The following is a 16465-nucleotide window of genomic DNA, read 5'->3' on the forward strand; positions in this document are numbered from 1 at the left end:
TTTCGCGACGCGGTCCCGCGTTCAGTACACAATAAACATAAAACACTGGATTTTGAATTTAAAAAAGTGGACATTTTGTACAAGCTTGCATGTTAATGAAATTAAAAATAGCAGTAATCGTTCAACAATTAGGAAATGTTGCTTATTGTACATGGATATATATATATATATATATATATATATATATATATATATATATATATATATATATATATATATATATATATATAATTATTTGCTTGTCATATTGTGGAAATTGTGTGCTTAGTTATACTTCTGTTAAACCTGTGATACTGTTGTTGTTTTGATAATATATTTATTTATTTGTTTACCTGAACTATTAAAAAAAAAGTGCAGTAGCCTCTGCGCCCCCTAGGATAACACCATCTGTATAAAATGAGTTTGTGCAGAAGGGTGGAGCTAAGGTAAGTGTCTTCGTGATAAAGGAAGGAGGATAGCTCCTTGGCACTCAATGTTAGCGACACCAAAGGAAATATGTTGTGGTACTGACAAGGCACATACACTTTTTAAAGCCTTTGTTACGTAATGGAGATGAAGTAGAGCAGGTTAGGTCCTTTAAATATCTTGAAACAGAGATTGACTGCAATTTTACCTTTGATAAACACTCAGACAGTATATTTTTTTAAAGGCTTACCAACACGTTTATTGAGAAAATTGAGATGCTTTAATGGTGAAAAGGATATTTTAGGAGTTGTGTACAAATCAGTGATGGAATCTGTACTCACTTTTAACATTCTGTCTTGGTTTATCTCTTTAACTGTCAAAATCAAGAACAGACTGTCAGGAGTTATAAAGCTAGCTGGTAATATTATTGGAAAGCAACAAATACCACTCTCTGATCTTTACATCATGGCAGTTAAAAGGAAAGCTTCACCTATTACATTGGACATTTTCCACCCACTTCATGACTCGTTTCAGGTACTTCCATCTGGCAGACGATATAAGGTACCTTTAGTGAAAAAGGCTAAATATAAGAAGAGTTTTATCCCTACTGCTATTGAAATAGGATCTTAAGATAAATGTATTGCAACAGGTCTCTTACAACAGCTGTGTTTTTATTTTATTTATATTGTTTTTGTTGTTTGTTTGAGCCTCTTTCTAAAGACAATTTTCTACCTCATGGGGATGGACAATGAAGATTACACAGTCTACATTCTGTATTAAAATTAACCACTAAATATCTGTTTTGAGTGATATAATGGTTAAGCAACATAACGGGCACAACCACAGAGCCCCTGAACCGTTAACACCTAGAAACTCAATAATAAGGCTGCTAGTGAATTCCAGCAACAAGACCAAACACAGACCTGGAATCTGTTGTATGCTCACACAGCATCCGCCCCCTGACACACACACACACACACACACACACACACACACACACACACACACACACACACACACACACACACACACACACACACCCCTTTTCCTGTCCAAAACTAATTTCAGCCCAGGCATACACAGATTTCACTTCTTGTTCAGTATTTGTAACATAAAATAAAAGTTTATTGTTTATTTTATATAGAAAGCACATACACTTAAAAAAAAGTTATGTAGTAAAAGTCCATACAGTACTTCAGTGCCCTAGTTAAACTATTAGGCCTGAAGACAAATTAGCATTGTTAATGTTAGGCTGTTAGACAGTAACAGCAGTGAACACATCTCATATGTTACTCTTGAGGATACCAATGAATATGAAAATCTGAATCTATGTTCATATTATGTACAAAGATTTATATGTTATTATAAATGTATAAAATCTGGAATAAGTGATAAACTCCACCAAAAGAACATTACACACTACCTTGATAAATACACATTTCTTCACACATTTGACAGTATAGAACATCAATAATTACTGACCAAACACCACTCCCTCTTCAATAATTCCTTGCAGCAAAATAAGACATAACAGTTTTTAATATAACAATATTTAGGAAAAAAAAGGTTCTCCCCTGGGCAAAAATGGAGTACTATTTACATCAAATAGCGTTTTCTTTTTAAAGTTTTCCAAAATCAGCTTTAACGTAAACTAAACTAGTGCATAATCATTATTTAGCTGTTTATTGATTTCAAAGCGAAGAACCAGCCCTCATCTATAGTGGATGTGTAAACTCAATCTATGATTACTGCTTGAAACTCATTCATCAGTTCATCTAGACTGTCAAAGTCACTGTATCGTTAAGCTTCCAGTTTCACTTTCTCACTTGTCTTAGTTTAAATAACATTGCATATGCTCCAACTGACATAATGTGATAGATGTGTATATTATAACAATATTATTTTATGTCTCAATCAATCTAAACTCTTTCTACCTTCCTCCTGATCCTGTTGTGTCATCACTGTTCAGAGATAAAGGAGAGCCAGGCAGGGAGTTTTCCTCCCGTGCAATTACACCTGTTGCCCCCGAATGTCTACGTGCCCCCTTGGCCCGCAAGAAGGCACTGTTTGGATGTTGATTATGGATATGGCGCAGCAATGAATCCTGGGTTGAAGCAGTGTGGCCACAATCCTCGCAGACATAGAGCTTGGTGCGGCGTTCCTTGTAGGCATACTGCTGTGTCACACCATGAATCTTCTTCATGTGGGATTCCAGAGAGCAGCGCTGGGTAAAGGCCTTCTCACACAAATTACATTTATATGGACGAACACCTGGGACATAACAGATTAGAGGCATATATATATTTAAGTGTCTGTGTGTAGTGTGTTGTCACAGAGTTTTGTCCTAAAGCCTCGCAGTAGGAGCGGAGGCAATTTGAAACTGGAACTGTATATTTATATACAATATTACACACCCAGGTAAATAAATCTGATACCTGTTTTGTCAACCTCTTTTCTCTGACAGTAAAAAAAGTAACTTGACTAACAAAATATTTTATGCTTACATACCTGTGTGTGTGCGCACATGCCTCTTGAGATCGAAGGTGTCATTAAAGCCCTTGCCGCAGAAACTGCACAGGTGCCGTTTCTGATCATTGTGACACTTTAGGTGTCTGTTGAGCATGCGTTGGTACTGAAACATTTTCTGGCACACCTGACATGCATAGGTTCCCCCTGCTGCAGGTGCAGATGATGTCCCACTGCTGGTTGTGGGACATGGGTTTGCCACAGTGACAGGAGGATCAGCAGTTGTGCTTAGAATGTTAACTGGAGCTTCGACAGGGAGTTCGCCTGTAGTCACCTGTAAATATAAAACATAAAGGAAAATGTATTGAAAAAGGTGGGACATCGTCACAATTTATTCAGCACAATTTGTTCTCAAGTCACCTAAATTCCAAGAAGATTCCTTGGGTTTCTCAGTTAAATAACAAATTAGCTTGCACATAAATGACTGGTATGATGCCACATACCACAGTTAATTCCTGAACCAAAATAGGTGGGTAACTAACACTGAAACCATACAAGCCAAACCTGTTTTTAGCCAGATACTAAAATAGAAACTTAATGAAAGGTACATTTCTGAGAGAACCCCACCTTGATCTTGGAGCGGACGTATGTGCTGCTCTGTGTACTTCGGATGCGCTCTGTTTCAGGACTGGGCTGCTGTCCCAGAGCGGTACAGGAAGGTAGTTCAGCTGTAGAAACCACTGTGTGGGGCTCTAGCATATAGTTCTGTGTACATCTGTTGCGTTCTTTATGAGTGGACAGGCATAGGGCCACTTCACCTGTACTTGCTTCCGTTTCCTCACACAGAGCTGGAGGCGACACAAAGACTGGAGGGGAAATCATGGAGAAAATGTGAAATGAGTGTAAATGGTAGTAATATTACATTATATTGCCAAAAGTATGTGGACACCTAACCATCACACGAATCTGTGGTTCCCCAACTGTAGACACAAAATTGGAACCACACAATTGTATAGAATGTCTTTGTATGCTGTAGCATTATAATTTCCCTTCAGTAGAACTAATAGGCCCAAACGTGTTCACCGGCCCCGGTACACAAATTGAGCTCCATGAAAACATGGTTTGCCAAGGCTGGAGTGGAAGAAATTGAGTGACCACTAATGCTCTTTTGGCTGAATGGGCAAATCCCCACAGCCACACACCAAAATTTTGTGGAAATCCTTTCCAGAAGAGTGGTAGTTATTGTAACAGCAAAGGGGCACTAAATCTAGAATGGAATGTTCAAAAAGCACATATGGGTGTGATGGTCATATGTCCACAAACCTTTGGCCATATAGTTAGCCTGCAGTTTGAGTTTGTGTGTTTTAGAACTACAATATGTCGAAGATCATTTCTAAAATTCTGTCAACAAAACAAACTTCCCTAAAATGGTTCCAAATCACTCAAATATGCTCTAGGTTTTAATAACAAATCTTTAGATTATCTGAAACTGGATGTTGTGTGTGGCTCTCAAAAAACTGGGGACAGTTGTGCCTTTAGGGAAGGTGTGCGTGTGTGTATTTGTGGTTGGGTGGGAGGCAGGTGTGTGTGCAACTGTATTGTCCTATGCTGAAGTCAGCCACTCCTGTTACGGCATTACCAGTCTGACTGGCCAAGCTAGAGACACAGGCTTATCATCTCTCGTTATACAAACCTACATACAACACAATGCATAGGCAAAAACAGAACCCTAGTAATGTATCACATACTCATATTCTAACTATTAGTGGCACCATAAAAAAAAATCTTGACATCAGTTTCAGCTAACTGGCATTACACTACCATTTTCGTACATTAAGGAGATTAAGTAAAAATAAATAAAGAAATGCAAGATATAATGCAAATGTGTCTCATATGCACTGTAACTGTATAAGCAGAATGCAACAGTGTGATATAGCTCAATTAAGATCCTTCCTGGATTAAAAAAAGTATTCTTTTTTTATATATAAAATTATTTTGTCTATTTTTTCTACTGAGCTACAATTTGAATTAAATCTAGGAATCTGAATTAAAAATTCAGATTTTTAAAATTTTTAAAAATTCAAAATCCCCCCCCCCCCATTTACTGTACCACGTTGGATTTATCTCTCTTCAGGTGTGTGCCAACCCCGACCATCTCATATATGTATATATGTGTGAATATATATATATATATATATATATATATATATATATATATATATATATATATATATATATATATATATATATATATATATATATATATATATATATATATGTGTGTGTGTGTGTGTGTGTGTGTGTGTGTGTGTGTGTGTGTGTGTGTGTGTGTGTGTTTGTAAACGTGGAACAACACAGGCAGTGAATATGAAAGTGTCCGTTTTATAGGCTATTATTAAAGTACAATGTATGTGCTATCTGAGATAAAGTACGAAATGAACTTTATTAACTAAAACAGACCATGTTGTTGGGCCTTCATTTGCTAAATTGGGTGGCACAGACTGCATTATTAAAGTTTTTTCAGGGATCCAGTTCACTTTCGATAATATTTGCCTTTCTTTTTCATTACAAGGCCGACTCCAAAACAGTAGACCCGCTCTGAAAAAAAAAAAAACCGCACTGAAACCGATACGACTAAATAACAAAGCAAAACGGAGCATAATGACTCTGCACAACTCCTGGCCCGATTTATTGTCCTGTTCTACGCACCAATCCAAATCCACTTTTCATGTCTTATCTCGCAACAGTGACACCGCACTGGTGACGTCACACCCCACGGGTTCAGACTCTCCTAGTGTAAAACGAGAGGGAAATCTGTGCAGTCGGATAGAAACATTCAAAATAAAACTGAATTAAGAGCTCAGTATCTACTGATTGTGCGTGCCATGTTGGTAAGTGGGGGGGAAATAATAGGACGACTATCAGTAAAGAAAGGTGGGAAAGGTGGAGAGTAGGCCTATCCCACTGGAGGTGAGTTTACTTTGGGCCATGTTTGCTAAGGGTGTATCGAGAAACACCAGCGGCACCTCGGCCAGTCCGTTATTTCCTTCACTGTTCATTAACTCAGCTGTGCACAACAAAGCCACTGCAAGGATAAACAAGCCAGATCATTTTCTTACCGAACAAATAAATGATCAGGCTAATTAGAAACACTGTCTTTCCAAATTCAATATTATAAGAGAGAAAAAAAGATCAATTATATATTATATAATTATACTAATTACATATCAGCTTTTTGGAAAAAGAGTGTTGAGAAATTAAGATGAATTTATCTTCGATTATCAGCACTGGTTTCTGACACATTTCCAGTAACTTCATTTCTCTACGTACAGGCCTTGGCTGTTAAACTTGAAATGAAACTACACAATTGTCTGTTATGACAATTAGGCCCATCATAAGAACGAGTCTAACAGCATTAACAACATACCACGTTATGCTGTTAAGTGCTACAGTAAATCAGTTCAAACTTTTTCTTCAACATCAACTCCAAATGTTTTGAGCAAATAATGTAAAATATAAAGAGAAATAACGTATACATTATTTTAAAAAAAAACAACAAAAACAACTTTAAGTTACGAGCCTAATTCACAATAATTAATTCACAAGATTTTATATTATATATATATATATATATATATATATATTTTATATATATATATATATATATAATATATATATATAATATATATATATATATATATATATATAATATATATATATATATATATATATATATATATATATATATATATTCAGTCTAAAGGAAAGGAGAGAGAAAAAAATATCCTATCAGAAATTACACCCCTATACATCCTGTTCGGAAATGATCTTCTAAAAGCGAGTGTAAATCCATCAGCATTTGGTAAATTATTAGCCTAATAGTTTATTCTGATGTAGGAAATGAGCATGGGGAAGGGGCTCACAAAGAGAGGATTGTATTTCTCGTATTCCGTTAGGTGAATCGGCAAGTCATCTGATACTCAAAACCTCTGCCTGCTTTTTTCTAAAACGTTGTCAAGATCACACATGAATCTGTTGGTTATGGCCACGCGTGGGTAAAACGCCGTTTCCTTAAATCCACTCCATCCCTTCTACTACTGTATTACCTCCTAAATTAAAGTGGATTTAAAAGCTTTTCCAAATGTTACGTTCTGGTTTATGGGCGAGACGGAACTGTGCGCAATGCAGTGTGTTGCAATGGATTTTCGTCGTCTACAAGGAAGGCAGCTGGGGCTGAAGGTCAGCTAAACGGGCTGGAAAGGCTCCTTGATTGTTTTAACACAAACACACACACACACACACACACACACACACACACACACACTTTCAAATCAGCAAGAAGTGTCAAATTCGATGTCAACAAACTGTAATTTAATTGGGTACAAATGGGAATTAAATGTTTTGAAATATAATCTGAGGTGTATGATAAACCGTCTAAGAACTGAACCTGTTTGAGGATTATTATTATTATTATTATTATTATTATTTATAAAGGCCTATATAGGCTATAATTGAAAGTAACGAATAGCTTTGTAAATGCTTGTTAACAAAACAATACAATGTTGTAGTCATGCCGAAAAGAGTGAACATGAGAAATTGTGTAGTTCCCGTTTACCGTTATTCGGCCTGTGTTTTTTAGGCTCTCTTAGGTTAAATGCGATGTAATTTAATGTAATGAGTGTGTGCCCCTCACCTGGTATGTAGATGTCCCCTCGTTCATGGTCAGGTAGATCACTCCAGCTCCTCTTGCCGGGTGAAACACTGGGCTTTTTCACCAGGAATGCTCGTGGCATGCTGAGTTCTCCAGGTGGCTCTCCGCTATCTCTCTCTACGACACCCTGTTGTAGTTACTACAGCGCTGTAGTCTCTACTCTACTAAAATGAACCACACAGGTGATACAACTAATACAATATTTACTAGAAGGACGATGACCGGTGTGTAGCCGATTTTAATGGAGACTCGGACGATTTTGTTTCGTTCTCCTCCCTCCTCACAGCCTCTACAAACTTTTGTACCTATAGGCTACAGGTTCCTGTGGCGTCTCCCACCATTTGTCCACTTTTGCGCGCCCTGCCTTCTCTTCCGTAATTTCCACGCTCGTCCAGAGCTTGTTCCTTTAACAAAATGTGCGTATATAGGCCGTCCAAGCGCCGGCTAATGCAGAAAACGATGGAGGAACTGTTTCGATCCGCTCACTTGAGTCACAGCACAACGAATTTCAAAGGTTGATTGAAGCGCAGGTACACATTCATGAGGAAACAGGTGGCAGCGCGCATGCGCCTGGAAATAACGGTGACAACAAACCCGACCCAACCTCTACGCTCTACCTGTTCAACCGGTTTCTTCCCCCACCACACACACACACACACACACACACACACACACACGCGCGCGCGCGCGCGCGCACACACTCTCCAGTCACCATTCCGCTTCAAGGCGGGAGCGACTAAATGCAGTAGGCCAAGAAGTAGGACTACAGCGATGGATAGTAAAAGGTAAACGTGCAGGCATTTAACGTTTATAACTTTTAAACGTAGGTCTACGAGCACACTGGTCATTTATTTATTTATTATGGTTACAACTGGTTACAACTTTATGACGATGATCATTATCATGATAGTTTTCGTGGTGAACAGTCAGATCATCATTATCATCACACAAAATTCTCATATTTACACTATCTTAGTGGTTGTCGTTGCCTAGGCCTATATAAATGACATTGCCCATTAATAATTCACTCTCTGAATAAAACAGTGTATAATAATCTAAGATTATGGATGGCTTCACCATGCACACCCCATTTATCAGTAGGCTAGTACCCCTCCTTACTCCTCTGACTGCTCCGAACAAAAACCCTATATGCATTAAAATCACCTCAAAACCTCCCCTTTCTTCCATTCACACCTTTCCTGGAATCATTACCAATAGTTAGTCAAAACTGTCTAACCTGTTCTATACATTTTTTTTATTTGTTGATTTTCTACATGATTATGATTCATTATCAATGATAAGGTCATATATAATAATTAAAATGTGGGTCAGTGAATATTAAAATGTAGTGAGTAAGTAAATGAGTAAGGATTATAATGAGAAGAACAAGAGAGATGGAGATAAACGAAGAAAGAGGGAGCGTGTAGGTGTGTAGAATGAGTGGTATGTTGCCCGGGCTGTCCAAGCGGTTGAGGCAGAACATTTACCCCATTTTCTTCCTGCTCATCCCCTTCCCCTTGTTGCCTTTATTATAAACACATTGCACCTGTTATTTCTTCTTGTTATTGATAACTCGGTCTTAACTGCTTTGCAGGATGTGTAAATTTAAATGAAACATCCCACTAATTATTCTTGTCTACCTCTATCTCAGCATGTATTTAAGAAGGTAAATGCTCGAATTACTGACTTACAGGTGGCAATTTGGGCATTTGTGAAGCTTTTGTTTTGGTGTGGATATATACTTTTGAATTGATTGTTGCATTGCGTCTATATTATTGTATGTTGTATAAGCATAAGGAGAGTGTTTAAAGTTATATTAACAGGTTTAAAGTTATATTGTGCTGTGACATAAAATGTAAAACAACAAAAAAAAAAAGTGCATTATTCTGTACAGATGTGGTGATTTGCTCGAGCATGAACAGCATCCTCCATCCCTCTTTGGAAGCCATTATGAGAATTAAACCCAAGTCCCCCAGAGCCCTGCTTTCTATTACACAGGAATTAACTGCATACTTTACTATTGAAATTTTATCCACCAAGATTGCAAACACTCACATATACAAGCACATAGGCTGCTTAATGTACACATCTTTAAACTCTACATTCTGCTTTTCTTTAATGCTTTTTCTTTTTTACTTTCTATAATGTGGGATGTTAAACTGATACTTGTGGTTTAGAACAATGCTATATGATCTGACAAAAAATAAATGTCAGTCTGATCAAGCATAACCTGATTGGTGACCTGTTGCCCCTTTTCTTTCTAACATTACCTTCCATCCCCCAAGGCCTGCTTTACTCCATTTTTCTTTCAGCAATGAAAACAAACCAAAGACTTTCCATTACTGTGAAGAGTCATACCATGCAAGGCGGTGCCATTCTGCATCACTTTTGTACTGTCCCTTATTGACATGGAAATCTGCCACCTGTGATGACTGAAGTGTCATTATATTTTTCGATGACTGCCCACATTCTTAACTGTATTAGAAGGCAAAGGAATGTAGCGTGTCTTCATCTGCCACTGTTCATGCATTTCTCATACACGGTATAATTTTACTGTACAGAGATGCATGGTTCATTCCTGCTTGGTGCCACACCTTTCATGCATTATCTAAAGGAATTTTGACTAACCATCTAATTACGGTTGTTGTTAAAATACATTTTGATACTGAGATTATAACAGTGCCAATGTAAATGAAGCTGGATGGTCTCTCTCCTCTTTAGTCCTCTTTATTTTAGAGGACACGGTGTCCATGGTTTCCAAAAAGAATTTAAAATTTTGATTCGTCTGACCACAGAACAGTTTTCCACTTTGCCTCAGTCCATTTTAAATGAGATTTGGCCCAGAGAAGGCAGCAGCGTTTCACATATGGCTTCTTCTTTGCATGATAGAGATTTAACCAGCATTTGTGGATGGCACGGCAAACTGTGTTCACAGACAATGAGTTCTGAGGGTGTTTCTGAGCTGATGCAGTGTTTTACATTACAGAATCATGCCTGTTTTTAATGCAGTGCTGCCTGAGGGCCCGAAGATCACGGGCATGGAATATTGATTTTCACCCTTGTCCCTTGCACACAGAGATTTCTCCAGATTCTCGTAATCATTTGATGATATTATATACTGTAGATGACTAGATATTCATATTCTTCACAATTTTATGTTGAGGAACATTATTATGAAATTGTTCCACAAATTGTAGATGCACTTTTTCGATGGATTGGTAAGCCTCTGCCAATTTTTACTTCTGAAAGACTCTACCTCTCTAAGATACTCTTTTTATACTCAATCATGTTGCTGACCTGTTGCCAATTAACCTCCAGCTGTTTCTTTTTAGTAACACTGACTTTTACAGCCTTTTGTTGCCCCTGTCCCAACTTTTCTGAGATGTGTTTTGACCAATTCAAAATGACCTTTTATTTCTTAAAATGTTACATTTACCCAATTTAAACATTTGATATGTTTTCTATGTTCTATTTTAAATGACATATGGGTTTATGAGATTTGAAAATCATTGCATTCTGGTTTTATTTACATTTTACACAGCATCCCAACTTTTTGGGGTTGAATTGGGGTTGTCTATTTTATATTTGGTGTGATTGTTAGATTGTTTTCCATTACATGCAGAAAGATAGTAGGCAGGCAGGTGCACACAGACTGACTGTAGGGTATTATTTTGTATAGGCCTATTAACATGTAATTTGCAACTCTTTATTTCGAAAACACCACTGACAATTATGAATGACTCTTAACATTTTTTAAAACATGATTTAATTAATGAGTTAACATGAGTTTTTTAAGCGTGAGACAGGGTCTCTGATAACAGCTCTGTGTCTTCTCCTATAATGCCTGATGAGGTTGGAGAATACATGGCAAGGGATCTGAGACCATTCCTCCATGCAGAATCGTTCCAGATCCTTCAATTTTCGAGGTCCACGCTGGTGGACTCTCCTCTTCAGTTCACCCCACAGGTTTTCTATGGGTTTCAAGTCAGGGGACTGGAAGGGCTGCCATGTATCCTAACAAAATGTCCAGGTCTTCTGGCAGAAAAACAGCCCCAATACATTAAAGAGCCCCCACCATATTTAACTGTGGGCATGAGGTACTTTTCCATATGGCTACCTCTCTGTGTGCGCCAAAACCAGCTCTGGTCTTTATTGCCACAAAGCTCTATTTTGGTTTCATCTGACCATAGAACCCGATCCCATTTGAAGTTCCAGTAGTGTCTGACAAACTGAAGACGCTTGAGTTTGTTTTTGGATGAGAGTAGAGGGTTTTTTTTCTTGAAACCGTTCCAAACAACTTGTGGTGATGTAGGTGACTTCGGATTGTAGTTTTGGAGACTTTCTGACCACAAGATGTAACCAACTTCTGCAATTCTCCAGCTGTGATCCTTGGAGATTTTTTGGCCACTTGAACCATCCTCTTCACAGTGCGTTGAGACAATAAAGACACACGTCCAATTCCAGGTTGATTCATAACATTTCCAGTTGACTGGAACTTCTTAATTATTGCCCTGATGGTAGAAATGGCCATTTTCAATGCTTCTTAACCATTGTTATGAATGACTAAGGGAATTTGGCCTGTGTTACCTAATTTGTATATCCATGTAAAACATGAAGTCATGGGTGAACAATTTCCTGTTTCTAGTCACCCAGGTGTACTAAAAAAATTTAAAATATCAATGGGAATACACTTCAAATATATTTTTCTCATATGAATTCATAGGGGTGCCAATAATAGCACACCTATATTTAACAAAGATTGTTTTTGATAAACCTGTATTTTGTTTGCAGTTGTTTGATATCCATGAGAGCAAAGTAGTTTTGGGGGATTTTTTTTTTTTTTAACAAAAGATCAAAAGGTTAAACAATAATGACAATTTTTCACAGCCTTCTTTGCTCATATTTGCCAAGGGTGCGAATATTAGTGGAGGCACTGTATTTATGTATGTATGTATATGTATGTATGTATGGATTAAAAACATGAATTTATATGCTTGACACCAACAGGAAAGAGAAGCGTGTATGAAGATTTGCCACCGTGTGGCCGAGTAAGTTACAGTCTCTGCAGTGTTTTATCACCCCGGGGCCTGTCTGACTGTTACTTACGACATGCTTCAACAAGCCTGGCGTGCAAAGTGAAAAATACCGTTAGGATTTGCTTTGGGAGGGACAGCTGTGAAAAGAGCGGTCTACCAAACCCCGAAACATATAAGCAGCCTGTCTAATAGCCTATTGTACTATTATTGTGTACTACAATCTCCTGCACTAATCAAATATGGCAAAACATTCCTAAGAGCAAAGATAATTACAAATAGTTCTTTAAATGTGGTTTTGTGCTAGGCTTGACTTAAAAAAAAAAAAAAAAAAATTCAGTCAGTAATTTGATTTCTATTCTAACCTATCATAATTAAAAAGTTTTGGGTTGATCTGGGATCTGTAATGAAAACAAACAAATAAATAAACCGGACCTCAGAGTGCACCTTTTTCAGTATCCTTCTGAGGTTTCCATTAACTTGTGTTTTACTGTAACTAAATAATGCTAGGCCTTAATAATCCTGCTAAAAAGAAAATCCAGCTTAGTGTGACTAACTACTATCTGCACAACATAAGCAAAGCCAGTGAAACTGGTAGACCATCTTTTTCAACTGGTTATTTTCCAGCTTTTTTTTGTTGAGATTTGTGATTTTGTAACTACCTGTGTTGTATTTTTCCCCTTTAAAACAACCTGTTTACAATGTAGCATTAATAGCGGTAAACATTCTAATTTAGTCTTCACATACCTGTATGGTCCTGTATTTTCTTTATCTCTGCAAACAGTGAAATTTAAATGGTGTTAAAATGAATTAAATTCAAATGTTAAATACAAATTAACATTGAAAAATGTTGCAACTACAAACAAAACACAGGTAAATCAGAAATGGTTTTCTTTCTAGCATCATTTACCTGGCAAAAATGATTTATCAGCTCAGCCTGTTTTGGCATTGGGTATAGCTGCTCAGGCTAAGTTGCTTTTTTCACCAGAGAACCCTTACTTTAACTTCAGTATGTGTCATTCTGGCTCTGCTTTTACAAGTAAATGATCAGTTAAGCTGCAGCCAACCCTTATAGCTGGTTAAAAAAAAACATTAGTAGAACTAGTATAATACAACTAGTGTTGTCAGCTGGAACCTACATCTTGGGCCCTGTGAAAGCCACATTTTTAGCCTGGGCCCCTTAGGCACCCTCCACTCAGGAGCTCTGAGTAGTCAGTTCCACTAATCCCTCCATAGTGTCACCCCTGAGCAGGGGCTTTCAGTATGAATTGTACTTGTTGGTTTAGTATAATAGTATAAAACTGGAACAGTATAAATGAAATCTTCAATGGAAAAGCAGGGACTTTTAAAAGATTACCTTCATAGTATAGAAATTACATTACAACATTGATGTTATAAAGATTTTTTTTTTGTATAAAGATAGAACTATATTGCACAGAAAATAATATATAGAACCTACTATAAATCATGTAAATATCCTTTTGGTGAGTTAAATCCTGTACTGAAGAAAACTGTACGTTTTTTTTGTTGATGACATCATGTTTAAACTCAAATGCCTCACTACATTTTTTTTTATTTACAGTGCTTGTTCAAAACAGTTTTCAGCCACCATATCTGTCAGACAGGAAGCAAAACAGGTATAATGATGAGAGCTACATTGCCCAACTTGTTAGTGCAGGGGTTAGTGAAGAACAAGTAGTCCCAATCCTGGTCTGTCTTGCCTACCACCTCCATTTTCCTCAGTGCCGACCATGGGTGGAGGCCTCTCAGCCCAGCACACACACACACCATACAATCAAAGTGCTCTGGGTTGTTGGGAAGAGTTTGTACCTGTCACCACACCTCACCTTCTTTCTGTCTTGTGACAGGATGAGACAAGGATGGGCTGTACTGGGATCCAAGATCACGTTCACTGATTGGAAGGATTGGAAAGTAATAAAATAGTATTCGAATAACATAAATATGTGGCTTGATCTTCGGTATAAGATTAAGATGATTATTCTTTGCCTTCAGTGGCTGTAATTTGACTAAAGATTAATCATTACTTTAACCTAATAATATTTTCAAAGACAAGATAAAAACTGAAAAATACCACACTTTTAAAGTACACTCAGTAAGATCACTAAACAAAGTTTTTTCATGAATACCACAGTTTTATGGTGATTGTAGATTATCTAGTTGCTAGTATGTCAAAAGTTATATAAAAGCTCAGTTTATGTTTTTATTGCACTAGAGGCACTACTTCTAATTTAGTCTTCACATACCTGCATATGCCTGTATTTTCTTTATGTCTGCAAACAGTGCAATTGAAAGGGTGTTAAAATGAATTAAATTCAAATATTAAATATAAATTAACATTGAAAAGGGTGGAATTTTGCTAACTTTTCTGATGCATACTTGGCTGTGCATTCAGCTGTGAGAGATCAGTTAATGCTTAAGGCCTGGTGTCTGCTGGTCTAACAGTTTATGTTTTGCAACATTTTTTATGGATGCAGTGGTTTAATTCTTTAATGACAATTCTGGTTACCAATCTTAAAAACGTATGTACATTTCCTGGAGTGAAATGTCTTAACTGCATGAATAAAAGTGTAACAGTTACTTCATTCGTTCACTAGATGGCAGTGACATTCCTTCAATGCCTTTCCCTGCCTGAAAGACAACTAAATAAACCAACCCCCAAATGTAAAATGCCTATGTGCTGCATCCCAATCAAGCAAAAAAGTGCACACAGTGAACTTTAGACTGTCTTTGCTCCAAGGTCAAAGATCACTGACACTCCAGCCCACTCTTTGACTGGCATGAGAGTGCTGAGATGAATTGTAGCTCTTTGGACAGAATGACACAGATTAAATGAATTTGAGGCTAGATTGCCCCTCACAATAATTACAGTTAAAGACTGAATTAGTCAAACTCTGATTACTGAGTGGGATTGTAAAGCGTTAGTCTCACATACAGATGGGTGACATATAAAAGGAAAACAACATTGTTATTGTCATTGCTCCTTGGTATGAATATCTTTTATTCCAGAAGGTATTCCTTCAGTTGGTGTTTAGATGATGGTGCCGTAGAGACTGTCTAACACATCACTCTGGTGGTGATCTGGTGACCATGAAGACCACAGCATGTGATTTATATCATTTTTATTTTCCTGAAGCCATTCAGTGAGCCCTGTGGAAGATCCTGGAAGAGACTATTCCCATCAGGAAAGAAATGTTTCATCATAGGATAAAGGTGGTCATTCAGGTTGCCTATATAATTTTAAATCAAATATATACCTGCCAGCTTGAAAAAGTTTTTTCTACTTTTAATGGAACTCTATGCTTAGTGTAATTCTACACTTTACACTACTAGTGAGCAAAATTAGGGCAATAAACATGATTGCAAAAGTTTTCATCAGTCATCATTCATAGGTGAAAAAAGGAAATACACTTCTTTTCTACAAAAAAAAAACTTGTTACTTGTAATTTGTTACTTGTAAATGTTCACTAAATATCTTAGGTAAATATTTATTTATTTATTTATTGGGGACATACCAAGCTGGGACTATTCAAAGCATGGGTGCTTGGTAAGGCATGGCACTTGCCCATTTTAGGAGAGACCACTTTACGCTGCCTTAATCAAACACCAAATTTATTTATTTACTTATTTATTTTTTTAAAATATGCACGCACTTTTGATAGGCTAGTGCTCAGCTTTATACAGATAAAAAAAAAGAAAAAAATGAACAAAAGAGTGCTTACTTTTATTTCCTCCAGTGATAATTTAATCTCCTCTGCTCTCCTCTGCCTTTGTCCAACCATTTCCTGTATTTTTGTTTCTGTGATGTTAATCTGAGTCTGCATTGAATTTG

The 16465-nt window shown here is 37.1% G+C and overlaps 1 protein-coding gene across 1 annotated transcript; it reads right to left on the reverse strand.

Annotated features, from left to right (window-relative positions):
• Positions 1-2024: 2024 nt before the first annotated feature.
• ovol1a (ovo-like zinc finger 1a) lies at positions 2025-8142 on the reverse strand. Its single transcript, XM_017472090.3, has 4 exons — positions 7565-8142; positions 3499-3737; positions 2914-3205; positions 2025-2676 (listed from the first exon to the last, which is right to left on the reverse strand). Exons 1-4 carry the CDS (start codon positions 7662-7664, stop codon positions 2336-2338), a joined length of 972 nt encoding a protein of 323 aa, XP_017327579.1. The 5' UTR covers positions 7665-8142; the 3' UTR covers positions 2025-2335.
• Positions 8143-16465: the final 8323 nt, after the last annotated feature.

The sequence above is a fragment of the Ictalurus punctatus genome, chromosome 7 (genome assembly GCF_001660625.3).
Source record: "Ictalurus punctatus breed USDA103 chromosome 7, Coco_2.0, whole genome shotgun sequence".
Lineage (NCBI taxonomy): Eukaryota > Metazoa > Chordata > Actinopteri > Siluriformes > Ictaluridae > Ictalurus > Ictalurus punctatus.

What these genes read in the sequence shown, in the direction of transcription:
- ovol1a (XM_017472090.3), bottom strand. Translation starts at nt 7,664, where the DNA reads ATGCCACGAGCATTCCTGGTGAAAAAGCCCAGTGTTTCACCCGGCAAG. An exon ending in AGGGGACATCTACATACCAG is followed by an intron (nt 3,738 to 7,564) that starts GTGAGGGGCACA and finishes TTTCCCCTCCAG; the next exon opens with TCTTTGTGTCGCCTCCAGCT. An exon ending in GCATGTGCGCACACACACAG is followed by an intron (nt 2,677 to 2,913) that starts GTATGTAAGCAT and finishes GTTATGTCCCAG; the next exon opens with GTGTTCGTCCATATAAATGT.